This window comes from Halichoerus grypus, chromosome 9 (assembly GCF_964656455.1).
Source record: "Halichoerus grypus chromosome 9, mHalGry1.hap1.1, whole genome shotgun sequence".
Taxonomy (NCBI): domain Eukaryota; kingdom Metazoa; phylum Chordata; class Mammalia; order Carnivora; family Phocidae; genus Halichoerus; species Halichoerus grypus.
In genome coordinates this window covers 50,324,468-50,344,035 of record NC_135720.1, presented here as the reverse complement: position 1 = coordinate 50,344,035, position 19,568 = coordinate 50,324,468, and the positions used below count along the sequence as shown (strand labels likewise).

General features: G+C 43.5%; 1 protein-coding gene, 1 non-coding gene and 1 pseudogene across 5 annotated transcripts in view; 2 read left to right on the top strand and 1 right to left on the bottom strand.

Moving 5' to 3' along the window:
- Positions 1-19,568, bottom strand: part of METTL24 (methyltransferase like 24) — a 152,357-nt gene that overhangs the window by 118,440 nt on the left and 14,349 nt on the right. For all 4 annotated transcript variants that reach the window (XM_078054881.1, XM_036075339.2, XM_036075340.2 and 1 more), the window contains exon 2: positions 182-280. In XM_078054881.1, the coding sequence (XP_077911007.1) occupies positions 182-280 (99 nt within the window). The remainder of the gene's footprint in view (positions 1-181; positions 281-19,568) is intronic.
- LOC118524909 (large ribosomal subunit protein eL37-like) lies at positions 6,284-6,651 on the top strand (annotated as a pseudogene).
- On the top strand, positions 16,201-16,273 carry TRNAR-CCU (transfer RNA arginine (anticodon CCU)). The gene has a single exon. It is a non-coding gene; the product is annotated as a tRNA-Arg (tRNA).

Below are 19,568 nucleotides of genomic sequence, written 5' to 3'. Positions count from 1 at the left end.
TCTGCCTCTAAGTAAGTGGATAAATTTAAGCAGCAAGGCCTCAGAAACTCTGTCCTTACCAAGTCCCTACCAGGAGTCCCTGAGAACCTCCCCACCCCCTCACTGATCAAACCCTTTTTTAAAGGGGGCTGCTCAGCATCTTTCGCAGGGTTTCCAAACCCACTTGCGCCTGGAATACAACCTGGGGGGTGCTGATGTATCTCAGGAACCTCAAGACCTCTTCATCCAGGGACTGAGCAGGACCCGCCCATGGCTGCAGATCTATATGCCACCGGGGACCCTGCAAAAGAAAACAGGTCCATGTGTAAAGGGTGGAGGCGCTCGCGGTGGGGGTGACAGGGACACAGACTATCAGCGGGGCTGCGCCTCTGCTTTAGCTGCTTGCAGGACGAACATGTCTGAGCACAGCAGTGGGGGGCCTGTCTGGGGCTGCTGTCATTAAGGTCACCACAGCGACAGGGAAGCAAACAGGGCCTGAGAAATTCCTGCTACTGGCTTAATAAGCAAAAGACTGCAAAGGCCTGCGGACATCTGACTTCTGATCCAGAGCAAACTCCACTTGACCCCATCAGGCTCTCCCGACTGTGGCTTTGTATGACACAGCTCCACTCCCCATTCGAAGGAAAACTCCCCTATCTACTACGGTTTCCAAAGCTTCTAGAGCTTCAGAACTCTGCCCCTCCCTAAGGGCCAGTTTTGTTGTTGAGGCATCATAATGCCTGAAATCCTTGGGGCACTTGGGTGCCTTCTCCAGCACAGGGAGACGGGGTGGCCACCCTTGGTGTTCCAGATCTCAGCGTGCCTGGCATCTGGGTCTGTGCACCTGCAGGAGAGGACCCCGAAGCTGTCCCCACCAGTGCTGACAAGGGTGGCCTTCTAGCAAGGGGCTGCCACCTTTTTTTTTTTTTTAAGTAGGCTCCACACCCAATGTGGAGCTGAATGCGGGGCTGGAACCCACGACATGGAGATCACAACCTGAGCTGAAATCAAGAGTCAGATGCTTAACCGAATGAGCCGCCCAGGTGCCCCAAGCGGCTGCCACCTTTCAGCAGAGGACGTGAGGAGCTCCCACAAGCAGAGCAGTTAGAGATGAACGCTAGGCCCCCTTTTGTAGCAAGGGTGATGGGATGGATGAAGGGTTAGGGGATCGCAGTGGTCTGGAAGAAACAAAAGTGGGATCCCTCCGGTTGAAGGGAAGCACTAGTTATGAAGTTCTTCCTCGACTTCAAAGTCCCCCACCCATAGTTATCACCGCTTAGAAACCTCCCAGAGGCTCGCTGTGATTCTAACTGGGAGAGTAGGGCTCAGGGTGTGGGGGTGGGGAAGCGGGTGGGTGGAGAGAAGCCCCAGCAGCTGGCAGGGTGAATGTCTGACATAAGGAAAGACTCTGGGTGTCTTGGCATAGGGGTTCCGGCACAGTGCTTAGACTGGGCCCTTAAACCGCTTCTATGTTGAGGAAGAAGGCAAGGGAAGTTTCTGGGAACAGATAAATGGGCCATTCATGTAAACACATTGTCCTTCACTCAGGTATTACCATGGTCTGAATGTGTGTGTGTGTCCCCCCCTCCCCCATATTCAAAGGTTGAAATCCTAATGACCAATGTGATGGTATTAGGCAGGGGGGCCTCTGGGAGGTGCTTAGGTTATGAGGGTAGAGCCCTCCTGAATGCTATTAGTGCTGTTACATAAAAGATCCCACAGAGCTCTCTAGCCCCTTCCCCCATGGAAGGACATGGCGAGAAGGCAGCAACCCGGAAGAGGGCCTTTCCTGGAAACCAATCCTGCTGGCACCCTGACCCTGGACTTCCAGCCTCCAGAACTCTGAGCAATACAGGTCTGCCCCTCCTTGTAGTAGCTGAGCGCCCTGCAGTTCTCTAGACTTAACGAATCCTCGCTGATCTCCCACAGGCTGCCTTCTTCTCAGCTGCCAGTCTCCTGGGCGTGTGACCTGGGTCGTCTTAGAGGGGCCTGTGCTGGGCTCAATGCTCTACTGATACGCTGATACTATCTGGAAATTCTTTAATAATTTTGGAACAAGGGGCCTCACGTTTTCATTTTGCACCAAACCCTACAAGTGGTGCAGCCAGTCTGCCCTGAGGGGCACCTTTTCTGGGTACACAGGCTCTTCTTATAGCTGTTCTTGTTCTGTGAAGGCTGAGCAGAGACTCTAATCAGAGAAAGCCTGAGAACATTAATATATCTTCCCAGTTAATACTGTCCACCACCACCCCCCTACTTCTTTCCCCTTCTCTGAAGTAGATGCTGATTACCATTTGGTCAAACAATACTGAGTGTCAGTCACTCTGTGCCAGACAGAGGTCTACAAAGATATGAACAAAACCTGGACTCTCCCACAAAGGGCAGTCTGGTAACTTTGACAGGGAGATGCTGAAACATTAGGGAGAGCAATTCTTTTCAGGAAATTATTCAATTATGAAATCATACATTATAAGCACATTTAAATACAAATACCTCCCAGTTTTGTTTGGTCACGTTCTTCTCATATCACATGAGGGAGTGCCTTGCCACAACACAGTGCTCTTTGGCCAAACCTGTCTAGGCCTGGGGTTTAAAACTCCCCATGTCCTCATCCTATGGCCACTCACAAGTGCCCCCCAGCATCTGGCCCAGGAGCCTCTTGATAAAAATGACAAAGTTCACACACGACGGTCTTCCTTGAAATCAGGGATCAGTAAACTCCTTCTATAAGGGGTGAAACAGCAACTAGTTTCGGCTTTGCAGGCCATACGGTTTCTGCTGCAATTCCTCACCTCCTGCTACAGCTCCTAGCAGCCACAGACAGTGAGTAAACCCATGGTCATGGCTGTGTTCCAATAAAATTCCATTTACAAAAATAGGTTGCAGGCTGGATTCGGCCCACACAGCTGTAGTTTGCTGACCCCTGATCTATTTGATTCTAATTTGGAGGCAGACTGGCCTAGAAGAGAGGGTTTACTTGAAATAATGCAAGAGAGACAGAGTAGGGTATCTAGATTATAACTAACTTTGTCATCTGGGTGACCTGGGCAAATATCAGTCAGAGTTCTAGCAGGATACAGTGGGCTCCTTCCCACGGGCTAATTTGAGAAGAATTTAATAGAAAGACTATTTATAAACGTGTGTGCAGGGTTTAAGGAAATCCTTAAGGAATAATGCAATACCCATGGCTGGTAGCACCAGAGAGCCCTCACAAACCCTCAGCCTGAAGGAACAAGGAGGAAGAGGAATTTGTGGAACCCAGAGTGGGACACTGTATGGAGAAGGCATTCAATAAAGGAACAAAGCAATCCGAGCACATCCAGGCCTATTATATACCCACACTAACTGTCAAAGGCAAAAGAAGGCAGAGAAGAGGGAGGCTATGGTTAGTCAGCCTCTGGGGGTGCAGAACAGGAAGAGAAGGGTGGAAAGTGGATCTGGAGAGGCAAATGGAAGGTCTCCTGCATCGCTTCCTTTGGAAAGAGGCAATGAGACTTGACCAGGGCATCATTCATTCATTCAGTGGACACTCATGCCTCGTGCCAGGCTCTGGGTTATAATTTAACACAGGATAATTTAATACAGTTTTAACCCAATAAATGCAATGCAGTTAGGTAGGGGCTCTGACAGATACCTCTAGAGGGTAAATGGGGTCACAAAGAGATGGAGGACCCAAGTATAACCCCAACATAAATGCCAAAACATACAAATGCAAATTGTGGCAAGCAGTCTCCACCGCAAGAAGCCCTAAAGTTTCCTTAAAGAGATACCCTAAACACAGCAGGAGCCACTTAACCTGAGCAAACACACATAAATAACTTCACAGATCAGTAACAGTGAATCTGCATGGTGAATCAGTATGGTAAAACTATAGAATTATCTTCAGGATCCGCAAACAGGATCCTATTGCAATCTGATATTGCTCATTTCCAACCGAGTGTTGACCATGATGCAGCTCAACGTGGCAGCCGGAACAGTGACGAGCAGCTGAGGAATCTCAGGTGGAGGTATAATACAGCAAAGAGATGCCCTAGCAGCAATCCAGCTTAATGCTTTGGTTGAGCTGTTTAAAAAACATTTCACATAAAGTAATGTTCTTATTGGAATCAGTCTGACAGCAGTTCGTGATTATTTCCCCAAGGAAACCACTAGCTTTTATCATCTCTTTCAATTATCATTTGTCTTAATTCTCTAGCGCACACATCAATATTTGTCCTTCCAAACATCCCGCCGACAGAATTCTCTGAGCACCTTAAAACACCAGTGGCTGGTGTTTCATAGAACAAGCCAAAAACAAAACAAAACCAAAAATGTTTTTCTTTTAAAAAAAAATTTATCATGATTTTATCCCCCAATAATTCCCTAAATGCCGGCATACACTGTTATCTATATGCTCCAAACTGCATGTGGCCAGAATGATGCTATCCCCATCACTCCCAGGAGGTGGAAACGGGGATTCCCAGTCCTGTCTGCCAGCCCCGCTTCCTCTCGGGATGGGTAAAGGAACAGCTTCAGCAGAAGCGGGTGCTTGTACTATCATTCGGGGCTGGTCTGACTGTCCCCAGCAGACCTGCACTAAAATGTCAAATGGAGGCCACACAATGAGCTGCCACAGAGAAGTAGCATCATCTTGAGCCATTGCAGGGACGAGGGCCCCTCTACTCCTTTGCAGTCCATGGTCCTGCCCCTTGAACCACCAGGCCACTCATACAAAGGAGCCCCTCCCCCAGCACGGATAGGCAGCTCAGGGAAGGCAGGGTTCCAGACTTCTGAGGGAAAGAAGCAGCCCCCACTTTGTTTGTGAAGGCTTTCTCTGGCACTTTCTCCAGGCAACGTGCATTGAAAAGTGAGCTGGCTTCCTCTAGTATGTTTTGAGTGCAGAGAAAAAATTTCCAAAAATTAAGATTAAGGACAGCAGAAGATATATACTGCTAACTCATGTTGTTCTGGGGCTATTTTGCAGACATCTGAGATTCTGCACCCCACGGGGTAAAAAAAAAAAAAAAAAAGTGATCACTGAGTCAGTCCAAGCCAGTGCACACAGATAATGGACCTGGCTCAAAAAGACCACAACAAGCATAGCCGTGAGGCTTTCAGATATTTTTATAATTTATGATTTCAGCATTAAATTTGTTTCTTGAAAAAAAAAATGATTCTTTCAAGCCAAAGAAACTGAATTCCAAGATTTTACTATTAGAAGATAGTGCAAAAAATAAAGCAATGTTTTAAAATACTCTTTTGCCTACCAGCCTACACTTATGCACATAACAGGAATGTCTTAATTCAAGACCACAAGCCCCAAGCAAAACTGGCTGCATTTAAAAAAAAAAAATTATTAAGAAAAGCAGACCCACCCATAACCCGGAAAGAGAGCCATCGATTCTGCTTGGTGCAAAAGCTTTCATTGTCTTGAAATCTGGAATAACAGCTTCCTTCTTCACAGGCAGTTTCCCCCACACACGTGAATGACCTCATGGGGCCCCCATAGAAATTGTCAGACAAGGACCATACCACCATCAGTTACATGAGCATTTTTTAACATATTTGTGTAAAATACAAATATAAAATAAGCCAAAGGAAGGCTCCTAATAGTCCATTCCTCTGTGTTTCGATGCTACAGTTCTTTAGGGATAAAATTATAGGATGAGTGATTTAAATGGTCAGTTTCTTTATCGTGCTGGTAGAGTGTTTGGGATCTTTTTGTAAAGTTTCAGTACTCCCAAAATGCACATTCCCACAACTGAGTAAGTTCCTGACAGGTTTCAGAACCAGCAATTTTCTGTTGGGAGAGATGGCCAACCACTGATTGCATTTCAGTCGTACCCGTGGAAAAGAACACGGTTGTGAGTCCTTGAGTCAAACTAAACAACCCACTGAGCATGTGTTGATGTGCTGATATTGGGGAAGTCTAAGCTCTCTCTGAGAAACAAACCCAAAACAAGCAAAATATATTTTTTTTGCAATTGTGTGCTAATTAGGAGCATCTGTTAGTGGGCAGGAAACAAAGATTGAAGGAAATTGTTTATTCCTTTTTAGAAGGAGAAGGGGGTTGTGGGAGTTGTAGGGTTGGGGGAGGGGGGGCACAAAACAGGGCCCAGGGAAGAACCTGGGTCCAGGCGCAGCTGAGAGCATGCGAGCATCAGCCTTACCTTTCTGTAACGCCCTTAGATAATCATGGTTTTTAGGACTTGGCCTGAGTGAGTGTGCAGGGCTCTGTGCGTCTCTGGGGTGGCAGCTTACGCACCTTCCCCTCTGCATGCTCCTGAACTTTTTTCTCACGGTTAGTCCTGCTTCCAAAAGAGCAGGGGTCTCTTTGGGGTCTGCCACGGAAACAAGATGACCAAGGGGACGTCATCGTTTGGAAAGCGTCGCAATAAGACACACACATTGTGCCGCCGCTGTGGCTCGAAGGCCTACCACCTTCAGAAGTCCACCGTGGCAGATGCAGCTATCCTGCTGAGGGCAAGAGAAAGTATAACTGGAGTGCCAAGGCGAAAAAACGAAACACCACTGGGACCAATCGAATGAGGCAGCTAAAAATTGTATATCGCAGACTTGGGCATGGATTCCCTGGAGGAACAACACCTAAGCCCAAGAGGGCAGCATCCAGTTCATCTTAAGGATTTCAACGATTTGTCACACAATTAACGTTCTGGTTTAAAAAGAAAAAAAGAGCAGGGGTCAGTTACACATGTTGTGGTGACATTTAAAATTCAGGTACTCCATGCAAAAATTTCATTTAAAAAAAGAATCTCATGGGGCGCCTGGATGGCTCAGTTGTTAAGCGTCTGTCTTAGGCTCAGGTCATTATCCCAGGGTCCTGGGATTGAGCCCCACTTTGGGCTCCCTCCTCGACAGGAAGCCTGCTTCTCCCTCTCCCACTCCCCCTGCTTGTGTTCCCTCTCTCACTGTGTCTCTCTCTGTCAAATAAATAAATAAAGTCTTAAAAAAAAAAAAGAATCTCAGTTTCAGTTCTGGATAAAGATGGGTAAGCACACCCCCCCACCCTGTGTCTTATACTGAATGCAGCAATAAAACCTGGCCAGAACGTATGGAGCAGTGATTTGAGGAATGTGAAAAGTAAATACCAGCAGGCAGACTGAAGAGGAAGACCAGAATTCAAAGTACCACAGAACCTGCAGTGAGATCACCATTGCTTTTTCTTCTGGGGCCCTCTCTCCTGGCCCCTCCTCAAGGCGGCCACATACTAGAAGTGGGCGTTGGCACAGACCACAAGCGTCAGGAGAAGCCCCCTCATTCGGGCTCCAGCAGGGAAGGGGTCTCCTAATGCTCAGAGAGAGTGGGGAAAATCCCCCATCTTTTCCTGTCTTTTTTCTTCCTTTTTGCCATTCTAGCATCCCAGCATCCCACTGCAGTGGTAGAAGCCAAGCAGAGGGCCAGAGGCACCTAAAACTCTGAGGAAAGGGAAGCTTACTCTTCGATCTGTGGCTGTGACCCCAAGAGGATGGGGTGAGTCCCCGGTATTTTCTCTCTCTTTCTCCCACACCTTGGCCTTAGACTCAAGCACAGTTACCAGAAGTATGTAGCAAAGCACAGGCAGAGCAGAGGTAACGAAACCCAACCTTTCCGGCCAGAGGTTCAGAAACCACAGAGAACTGGGTAATACTGAGGAAATCGTGGAAAAGGAAAGCAACCCCATAAAGTGGTTTATGAAGCCCGGGGCTCACCCCTGAAATGTAGGAGCATGGATCTGACCCCAGTTAGCATATCAAAGGCTCTGGGAACCCAGGTGACAGACCTTTCCAGGGTCCCAGACTGGACACTGGGTAGCATGTATGTGGGACAGATCGGAAAAAAAAACATCGCAAAGGCTTTGAAAACAGGACTGATATTGAAATCACAATCCCCAGAAGGCTGGCTGAAATTTGAGGCCTGGATCCAACCAGACTGTCTGGGAAAACAAATATATCAACCTTATCTATAGTATTTAAACATGACTCAGACTCTCATAATACAATATACAAAATGTCCAGGATACAACCCCAAACTACTCAGCACATGGAGAATCAGGAACACCCCAATTGGTGTGGGGGAAAGACAATCAGCAGATGTCAATGCAGGCATAACACAGATGCTGGAATTATTTGACAAAAACTTAAAAGCAACTATTATAGAAATACTCCAAGTAGTAAGAGCGTACATCCTGAAACCAGCGGAAAAATAGAAAGTCTCAGCAAAGAAACAGGAGATATAAAGAGCCAAAAGGACATTTTAGAACTGAAAAATGCAATAACCCAAACAAAAATCTCAGCGGATGGACTCAGCAGCAAAATGGATAGGACACAAGAAACAGTCTGTGAACTTGAAGATAGATCTACGGAGAGTATCCAATCTGAACAAGAGAGAGAAAAAAATGATTTGGGGGAAAAAAAAAAAAAGAAGAAGAAGTGAAAAGAGCCTCAGGGAACTGTGAGGCGATATCAAGAAGTCTAACTTCCAGTCATTGGAATGTCAGAGGAGGAAGAGAAAAAATGCAGTGCAGGGAAAAAAAAAAAAAAAAAAAAAAAAAAAAAAAAAAAAATATATATATATATATATATATATATATATATATATATATTTAAAGATATAATGGCTGAGAGAGGCCCAAACTTAACAACAGGTATAAACCTAAAGATTTAAGAAGCTTGGCAAGCTCCAAACAGACTCAAAGAAATCCATGTCCAGACACATCATACTCAAATTATTCAAAACTAAACACAACAAAAGCTGAGTCTATTAATCTTGTGATGGCCTCAGTAGTAGGCCAGGGTCCGAATGGCAAGGTGGGAAAAGCAGAGTCCATGCCACAGGGGCCTCTTACCACGAGGTCCCCTCCCTGTGAAGGCCCATCCCACCTCTCCAAGGCCACCTGCTAAATGCCTCCGGCAACAGACAGCACCCACGCTGAAACCCAAATCCAGAGCAGCATTTTGAATCCTTTGCCCATCAATCTGCCACCTCTGCATCATGACACAGAGTGTAGGCCGGGAGGCAAGGGAACCAGAAATCAAATCAACTCCGACAAGAAAAAATGCACTATAATTCAAGCAGGCCCTGATAACTTTTAGGAAGGAATTAAGGACAAGAAAGAATAGACGCTCAGCTCTAGACTTAATCTCTAAGTTATCCCGGTAAATTGGAAAGAAATGCCAAATAAATTTGAGCTGGGTTTTGTTCTTCAACTGACATCCTTAAATTCCCCACGTTTTCTGTGTATGTCAAAATAGTTCAAGTCTGCATGAGATTGGAATGCACAAGGGAATGGCTAAAAGAATAAAACATAATGTACTTTAGGTTTTTATCATAGACAGCAGAAAGAGAAGCCAAATTCCTGGATAGACCCAATGCAATGCAAAGGTTCTCATTTGTTTCCATGATGTCGAAACTATACAGCATCTGCATACATAGTAGGAACTCAAATGTCAAATCATGTTTCTCACTGTGGTATCACATCAACCAGGAAAGGAGGGAGGAGTTTCATTTGTCTTATGAAAGTAAGATTATATAAGAAAGTTTGCCTAAGAAAGCAAATAGGAACTTAGAAACAACATGAATCACATTTTTAAGGATTCTCTCTCTTCCACTCACTATCTCTGTCTCTCTTTCTCTCTCTCTCTCTCACACACACACATACACACATATGCATGCACACTTCCACATATATGCACACCCTATTCAAAGCACATAGGGGACCCAGACTTTCTGGAATTCAAAATCCTAGAAGCTTAACATCATCTGAATCAACATCAATCTGCTAAGAGTTCATGGACTTGCTCCAGTTAGAAAACATCTCCCCCAAACATTTACCAGTTCCTGAATCATCAGCCTCAGGATGGAAGGTCTGCAGCACCCCCATAAACCCATTTCAAGGATCCTTGGATCCTGAGTAGCTGCCAAGGCCAAAGGAAAAGTAGAATTAGCAGAGGTTGCGGGGGGCGGAGGACAGGAAAACCACTGGGATGGAGGAAAAGGAATTGAGAAGGGAAGAGGGGAATGGGGGGTTATGAGAGGAAAGAGGCAATGCACCCCCAATCCTTGCACAGCCATCTCCAACCTCCCCACAAGGTCACCTGGAAATCAGGGTTGTCCATAAGGGGTGCCCAAGGCCTCTTTGGTGGCTCTCAGCTCACCTCAGTCCTCAAGCCTCAGGCCAAACCACAGGTCTCCCCATGGGCTCCCTCACTGTGATCCTGAAACTGCCAGTCACATCCACGCAGATGCCCCGTTAGCCTCTCAGCCTCAGAGAGGCTCTGTGGCACAATGTTGCGCAGAAAGTCTGTCAATGGTAAAGCTCAGTGCTGCTCAACCGTTTTACAGGGAAAGTGTTTTAAGTTCTAGAGTCTAAACAAGATGTGATTTTCATTACCAAAGAGAATTAAAAATGCATCACCTGGAGTCACCAAGTGCAGGGGAAGAGGGATCATGGCAGAAAGAATGCATCCCAGAGGCCACACCCGAGCAGCTGAATCACAGAGCTTCAGCACCTGCAGCCACCCGAAAGGCTGACACGTGGAACAGCAGCGTCGTGTGGCACAGCACATAGGTGGGGAGCAAGACCTTCCCTGGAAATCGGTGGTAGACTCTGGATGGTGCTTGAATAATCTCCTTTGAGAAAGGACATGAACAAACAAGACATAAGGTGCTCTGCCATGAGTAGGACAGCCCAGGGCAGGTAGAAGGAAAAGAGCACAGCGGAGCCCAGGATGCCAGCCAAACCACCTACCATTTACCACATGGCTCAAGGGCATCATCAGTGTCCTGATGAGGCTATCACCTCCCATTGAATATAAGCCATCAGTTGCACACAATTACGTATGTATGCGTGTATGTGTGTATGTATGTCTCAGTTTTCAGTGTATTGTCATTCATTGTTAAATCTTTTGTCACTTTCATAGTGTCCATATTGCCACTCTCTGGCCCTTTTGATTGTGATATAGTATTAGGTAGCCTGAGTGAATCCTACTGACAATTAGAGATAAGACTCCAGTTCTGAGACATTCCTCTCATGATTCTATATTTATAGAACATTCTTCAGTCTGAATGCGCTGTAAGTTATAGTGCCTGACAAGTAGAAGCATCCCAATAAATGTTTCTTTGTCATCTGTGGGAAGCTGCCAGAGTATAAAACAAGGCAGAGCAAGCTCGCTGGATAACTCTGGAACCAAAAGCACTTAAGCTTCAAACCTAAATGGAAGGAAAGATCTACAATCTTTATCACTAAGTGGCCCTTTTCAGGAACACGAAGAATTGCTGAAAGAAGCAGACCTTTTCAGAGGTCAATCATTATTGGGTTTGCCACCGTGGAACTCTCTGGACTCAGAGCTCTCTGATGAATGAGAGTGCGAATCCCTGAGGTTGGAAGTGAAACTGTCAAAGTGGCAGCCAACCCTGGCCCAGTCCCCTTTTCTCGCTTCAGACTGGAAATAACAAGAGTAAAAGGGACAAATTGTGCAAATAAATATAGCAGATCTAAGCTGATGAAAATTTTGACTATGTCTTAATGGTCTGAGAAAAAAGGACTAACGGTCCTTATGTTAAAGAAAAACAAACAAACAAACAAACATCCTGAAAGAGCTTACAAACAAACACGTTATAGAATCCAGAAGACAGAAACTCTTCTAGCTTTAAATTTTACTTGTTTCATACTTGTAGAGAATCACTGTATTCAAAGAGAGCTTAAAAAAATAAAATAAAAATAAATAAATAAGAGAACTCAAGGATGAGCTAGAGCAACTCATTTATATTATAACTGACGAGAATCAAGCTTGGAGAGATGAAATGGCATACCAACGTCACATAGGTAGGAGGAGGTGGGCTGACTCAGAGCTAGGCCTCTAGGCCACTAGTCCAATACTTGCTCTGCTACTCCGTGCTGCCTCCATCCCAGGTCTCAGAGTTTTCTCTTCCCATACCTAGTTTTCCTGTTAATACAGATATTATATGTTATTTTAATCCACTGAAATTTTGAGAATGTTTGTTACTGCAGCATACCCTATCCTGTCCTGACTGATACAGGAACCTAAAAGGCACTGGGTAAAAGATGGTTATCATTGTTATGTACCCATCCCCACTGAATCCTCCCAATGCCACAACATCAGAGATTGAATGGTAGGCTAGAAGAGACCGTTGGTTTTATGGACACTCTCAGGGAAATAAGGAAAGAAAAGACATGGAATCAAAGACAATTCGCTGCCAAGACTCAGGGAAGTTAGGAGGTGCTCAGATAAAGACCATGATGACCTTCTTAGGATCTTATAGGACCTTTCTGGATTACAAAACAAATCCTACTCTCTGGTCTGTTCCCTAAATGCCTCCTGTCCTGAACATACCTTTTTTGTCCTACCCACAATTCTTTCCTTTATTCACTAGTCAGTTCAAATTCCACTTATTTAGTCCCACATACTTCCCCCAAATTTCCTAACCACCCAAGCCTTTACTATGTGCAAAATACATTATGCAAAACAAGTTCTTCAACAACAATTATTGCTTGTACTTCTCATTTTATACTTAATCAAGTGTTTGGTGTAATCTGTTTCAAGTATGTTGGTCTTGTTTCTCTAATCAGACTACAAACCTGTGAGAACACCAGGTGTTTTACTTCTTTTACAGTCCCCCACAGAAATGATTCCAAGGGACATTTTTACATTGATTTAAATGCCAAGAAGGGAAGAACATGATATATTTCTTGGGACTGAGGACAATTTTTTTATTACTGTGGATGAAAATAGGGAAATACACTAGCTGGGCTTTATAGTAATACCTTAATCCAGCTAAATATAAATACTATTTATTTATTTAGATGGAAATAAGTTATTATCTACCTTAAATGGGTTTTTTTTTTAAAGATTTTATTTATTTATTAGAAAGAGAGAGAGCATGAGCGGAAGAGAGGGGCAGAGGGAGAGGGAGAAGAAGACTTCCCACTGAGCAGGGAGCCTGCTGTGGGGCTTGATTCCAGGACCTGAGATCATGACCTGAGCTGAAGGCAGTTGCTTAATCAACTGAGCCACCCAGGTGCCCCAACCTTAAATGTTTGATAGATAAAAAGGGCAATAACTATTTACATGCCAGTTATAAAATCTAAGCTAAACCTGTACATATTCTAGACCTTGAAACCATCAAGTTAGGTTTTAGCCAAACCTATTTGTTAAGAAGAGCACAGAGCTTTTCTACTATATTGAAAGTTTGTTTTCATTATTCCAAAGAGGGTTGGCAGGTAACCTTCAAACTATAAATACTTGCCACTATAAATTTGATTTGTTAAACGCAGAACAATTAATTGTTTGCATAGAGGTGAAAACTGTTTGTCATAAGGGGCTGATCCCACAAAGCCTTGCAGGGATGCACCTTCTGATCTTAACTGCCCTGATCTAGTTCCCAACATTCTACCTGCACAACTATGCTGTGTATATTCTCTTAAAGGTAAATAAATGCATTCATCCTTGTAGGAATTTGTTTTACAAATAAAGTAACTCCAACATACCCTAAAACATGCTGCACAATTTTTATTTCCTTCAACATATATTATAGCAGAAGCACTCTTAACCTCTCTACCAAACCAACCTGTCAGATCAGCTGACACTCAGCATCTTCTCTATCTGTGCTCTCGTGCTGCTACTAGTTTAGTTATATTTTCCCCAGGAGTCATTTGGTTTGTTCCCAAACCAGTTTCTATCAGTTGTACGAGTTACTGAAATTCTATAATTTAATTAAAGTTTAGGTAAACTGATGAAATCTGTGCACATAAAGAAAACCAAGTCAGTAAAAGTTAGGCGCTATTTTTAAATGCTGCTACATGAGGTATGAGTGAAGTCACTGTAAGATAGAAGAACAAAATCACGGAATTCTAAAGGTGTTCTGCATGTAGGTTGCTTCACAAAGTGTTAAGTTCTTGCTCTACTTTGAAGAAACCAAAATTGGAAACGAGTGATGTAGCTGAGAAGGGTGTTTTGCAAGAAAGACCAGAACTCCAGCCAGGGGCCATACTCACAACAAAAGACTGGCAAACGAATGTACATGCAGGTTTTGAGTTAAAACAGACGGTGTGTATACTTTTTGTTAATCACTGTTTTAACTACCTTCTACCTAACTGACCAATGACTGCCAACTGGTGACTTTCCATTAGAGGCTTCTACTCACCTTGCTAATTAAATGGTTATAGAGATTCCACAAGCGCACAGAGACAGTGCCCTGTTACTATTAATCAACTTAGAAAGATGCTAGACTAATGTCAGTGTGTAGCTGGAAAAATACAAACATAGAGTAGGACTGTGGATAAGGCAGAAGCGTGGAAGAGATGACCATAACTTCCATTATGTTTGTTTCTCGAGAAGCCATGAAGTTGTCTGCCTTTAAAAATATTTTTTTTTAACATTCAACATTTTTATGACATAAAATGAACACTTATTTACAAATGAAGTAGCATAAAAATTAATAGCAGGGAGGAGCCATTGGCTACTATTGTGAAAACAAAACATGGCTCTTCTCCAAGGTACAGCTTAAGGAGACCAAGGAGGGCCGAACTGGCCCATCAGTAGGATTGTACACCTCAGTACCCCATCTCCCATCAGGCCAGGCCTGGTGTGGTCCCGACTCAACCGGCTGTTGGGCTGGACTCCCAGCTCCATCTCCTGAGGGCTCAGCCCAGCCAGCAGTGAGGTGATTCCAGGAGACAAAACCCATCACACTGGGGCAGCTCTCAGTTAACAGCGAACACTAGTTACCGAAGCTTCTACACCACGTTTAGGAATCAGCCATCCCAATCTTAATGGACAAGTCTTACCCCAGCACTCACGCCTCCCTGAGAGAGGGAGGGGTCCTTCGCAGGAGGCCTGGGGTAGCTGAGGCAGAGGTATCTGTATTCTGCAAACTCCTATGACGGATTCTGATCCACTCCCAGATTAAGAATTTAGGGCTCCGTGAGGCCCGCGCTCCCCCTGAAATCAAGCGCAAACAAATGTGTATGCAAACAGAGGTTCACTATTCTAGAATGCCTGTCCCTAGCTTCCATTGAGTTGTTTTCATCAAATTTTGAAACTCCTGTCTACACAGTCCACAGGAAATTTGGGATGAAGCTGAACATAAGAATTCCCTGCACAGAGCCTCCCTGTTGTACTCTCTTTCTCTCTCTAATTTTTTTCCACCAAACTCCAATCTGCTCCTATTTCTCCACTTCTATTTTTAAATTGAAAAATTTTGGTTTCAAAATAACTATAATCTAAAAACTCCTCAAATAAAAGACACAGAAAATTAAATTTCCAACCTCCCTTAGCCACCTCTCCCATTCTTATATGGTTTTGTTCTTGAAAAAAAAAATTTTTTTTAATAAAAACCTTAAGAGCACTTTTGATCTGTTTTTCCTATTAAGTTAATGACTTGACCAAACCTATGTGCCTTTATTTTAATTATCTGCATCCTCACTTGCCTATATTTTTTAAAAACAAAATTATACATCGAGATAGTACTCTTTTTTTCCTGTTCCTTGACTCAACGTATCACCATAACAAGGAAGGACACAATGCTGTGTGTGTTAAGCAGGCTCCCATCTATGCTAGTGGTTCGGATTTATAAATAAGAACATTCCCTGTCCAGGAGTAAGGCCCAGGCATTCAGATTTTCCAAAACAATTCTCTGTATCCAGGGTACCCGAATGAAGTCAAACACTTAGGTTTCAGAAGTGGGGTAGCCGTCTGCTCCTGATTGAGGCTAATGTCCTCTTAGTGCACATTAGGTAAATAAGCCATTTTTTTTTACTACTTCTGTACAAAATGAATATTCACTATTCAAAAGAACATTCTCTATCATAATTATACAATCAGTTCAAATTTGTTCTTAAGCACTGTGAGGCATGCTTGAAATTCCAACCTGACAAAAATAGCTAAAATTAACCTTTAAAATAGATTATTTGACTTGGAAAAGATCTAAAAAGCCTTAATATCAAGCCTAAAATCTATAGTAATCAACATATTTTCCTGAGATCCAGATTTCAACATGGATGCTGGTATAGTACAGAGTAGAAACAATATTAAATCTGACCTCAGCTAACCTGGGTTATAATCTCTATTTACTTTGAACCAGCTATTTAACAGGGTCCCTCTTGGTGGAATGAAAATAACAACCATCTCACTCATAAGACTGTTATGAGAACCACTTAGGATACTGACACAGCGAGCTTTTGTAAGCGTGGGAAGAGTTGTTTAAAAGTAAGGTATCGGGGGCGCCTAGTTGGCTCAGTCGGTGGAGCATGCGACTCCTGATCTCAGGGTTGTGAGTTCAAGCCCCACATTGGGCGAGGAGCCTACTTAAAATAAAATAAAATAATTTTTAAAAAAGGAAGGCATTGGTATAATTGCTGTACCCTTTAACACAAATGCTCTAGAGAAGCAAACACATGGATTCCACATTTCTGCTAAATGTGGAATCCCCATTAAACAAGAACATTCTTATTTATTATATTATATAACATTCCATCCCCATTAAAGAGCACCATCAGGAGGGGGTTCCAGGAGTCTCCCACGGTTAATATATCTTTATCTGAACAGAGAAAAGCATGTAGTTTCACACTGGTCATAAATTCCATGGACTTCTGGGCATTATTTTTAACCGAGATGTAAGTCACATACTATAAAAGTTGCCATTTTAAACAATTGAGTGGTTTTTTTATATATACAGATTGTACAACCATCACCACTATTTAATCCCAAAATATTTCCATCCCATCAAAAAAAAGCTCCATTCCCAGGAGCAGTCATTCTCCATCCCCTCTGCCCACCCCCAGTCTCTGACAACCACTAATCTACTTCCTGTCACTATAAATTTGCCCACTGTGGTTTTCCATTAAAATGGAGTGATGTAATATGTCACATTTTGTGACTGTTTTCTTTCACTGAGCATAATGTTTTCAAAGTTCATCCACGTTGCAGCATGTATCAGAACTTCTTTCTTTTTTATATTACACAGTAACATAAATAAGATTTTGTCATATGGATATACCACATTTTGTGTATCCATTCATCAGCTGATGGACATTTGGGTTGCTTCCCACTTCTGGCTATTCTGAATAATGCTGCTATAAACATTTGTGTACGTGTTTTGTGTGAACGTCTGTTTTCAGCTCTCTTGGGTATATACCAAAAAATGCAACTGCTGGGTTATTTTCAGGAACTCTTGAACCCTACTGTTCACATCAGCAGCCTCTGTGTGAACTCATTTCCATGGCAGACAGAAGGCAACAGAGTTCACCAGGGATCCCAAAAGTCACAGGAGGAAATGAAGACATGCATGAAGGAAAGACGAGGTTCTGCATGAAGCAATACATTGCTGCTCCCCAAATGCCCTAATAATGCATTTCCCCACACCATAAAAAAAAAAAAAAAAAGCAGTAGCCATAGTTAGGCTGAGGGGACCAACACTGGACCAAAACTGGCATGATTCTCCTAATAATAAGAACAACCAACAGGTAATGAGTGCTTACTATATCCGAGGCACTGTGCTAAGTACATAATATGGATTGTGTAACAGTCAAGAGGATGGAGAAAGATGATTTTTTAAAACAAATGCTGATTACATCCGATTCTGCCTTCCTACCAGAGTGGTATAATTCATCTCTAGGCCAGGCCTGGAAGGAGAGAGGAAAACAGAAGAAGATAAATTGCCTGAGTAAGAAAATGACATGTATCTGGAATTTGTTTGCTGGAAGCTCAAGAGAATAGAGTGGGCAGCAGGGGCTTAAAGCCTTGAAAACAGAAGAAAGGAATTGAAGTATAGACAAGAGAAGGCAGGCTCAATGGTGCATGAGTCTAAGAAGAAAATACAGCCAGTAGGAAATCCTCAACAGCCAAGAACACTGTAAGTAATCAATTTTAAGTTGATTTCTGTTTTGAACTGCATTGGTATCTCCCACTATTGCTCTGAGACCTTCAGCAAGGCCTGTGTTGGTGTCACACTGGGGGAGTAAAGAAATGGGCAGAGCAGCGGGGAGAAAGTAGTGGCCTGAGGTGGAGCACTGAGCAGGAATTCAGAGAGAGTGACCTACAAATGTGAGCCTCAGACGTTACCAGAACATTGGAGGGCAGGGAAAGTACTGGACCTCGCATAGCACATGGCTCAAGCCATCTTAAGTATTAAGGGCCAGGACCCCAGAAACTGGAAAAGATGGGGTCAGCTGTCATAATATAGTCTGCCCCAAAAACAGACATGTTAGAAAAGGTGGGTCACCGGCAGTAGTAAACAAACACCAAGATTTAACTCACTTTAACGTTCACTGCATGGCAATGGCCTTAAAACAAAGACCTTGAAGACTTTATGATGACATTCCTATGAATGGTCAGAGAGGACCAAAGCTTTTTTCTCAGTGTCCCTGTTGGAAGGCAAGACCATTCTTCTCATGAAGGTCAGTGGTCACCCCCATGTGGAGGTCATAGTTAAGTGGTCCTGAGCCCACTTCCATAGTAGGGGTCGGCAAAGGTTTTCTGCAACAAGCCAGATAGTAAATACTTTAGACTGTGAGCCAAGAAGCAGAATCAAGGATATTAAGCATGTAACTACATAACAAGAGAAAAAACAAACTTCCACAACATTTTTTTTTCAGGCACGCACGTTCCCAGCTTCCCATTTCTTCTTTTTTTTTTAATTTAATTTTATTATGTTATGTTAGTCACCATACATTACATCATTAGTTTTTGATGTAGTGTTCCATGATTCATTGTTTGTATATAACACCCAGTGCTCCATTCAATACGTGCCCTCTTTAATACCCATCAGCAGGCTAATCCATCCCCCCACACCCCTCCCCTCTAGAACCCTCAGTTTGTTTCTCAGAGTTCATAGTCTCTAATGGTTTGTCTCCCCCTCTGATTTCCCCCCCTTCATTTTTCCCTTCCTACTACCTTTTTTTTTTTAAACATATAATGTATTATTTGTTTCAGAGGTACAGGTCTGTGATTCATCAGTCTTACACAATTCACAGCTTCCACAACATTTTTACTGATGAAACTCAAAATATAACAATTGCGCACAATTTTTTATCATATAGATCTACTAATGAGAAGAATGGAATTTTGGGGGGATAGTCTTTTGCTTCACTGGGGTTTAAATCCTAACATCAAGTCAGTTGCAAATGTTCATTTATAAAAATCACTCTTAGCTCATGGGCCATACAAAAACAGGTACAGGCTGGATATGGCTTGTGACCTCTGTTCTGTCGTCACCAATGTCTGAAGCAAAGTCAATGCTGGGTGCTCTGTTCCAAGTCTGTAGTGGAATACCCTGATTCGCAAATCAGACACCTGGAAGGGACTCTGGAGTAGCTCTTGAAAGATTCAGATGTTCCTCAAACACAGAGGTCTACCACTGCAATGATTAAAATCATTCAACTGGCATTTACTGAGCACCTACTATGTGCTGGTACTATCAGGGTCATGGCGGACACAGTGGTGAGCCAGACATATGAGTGCCCCACCTTCACAGGGAATGAGACTGCAAACAGGAATAAAAGAAAAAGAAGGGCACCTAGTGCCCTTCAGTCGGTGGAGCCTGAGACTCTTGACCTCAGGGTTCATGAGTTTGAGCCCCACAATAGGTGTAGA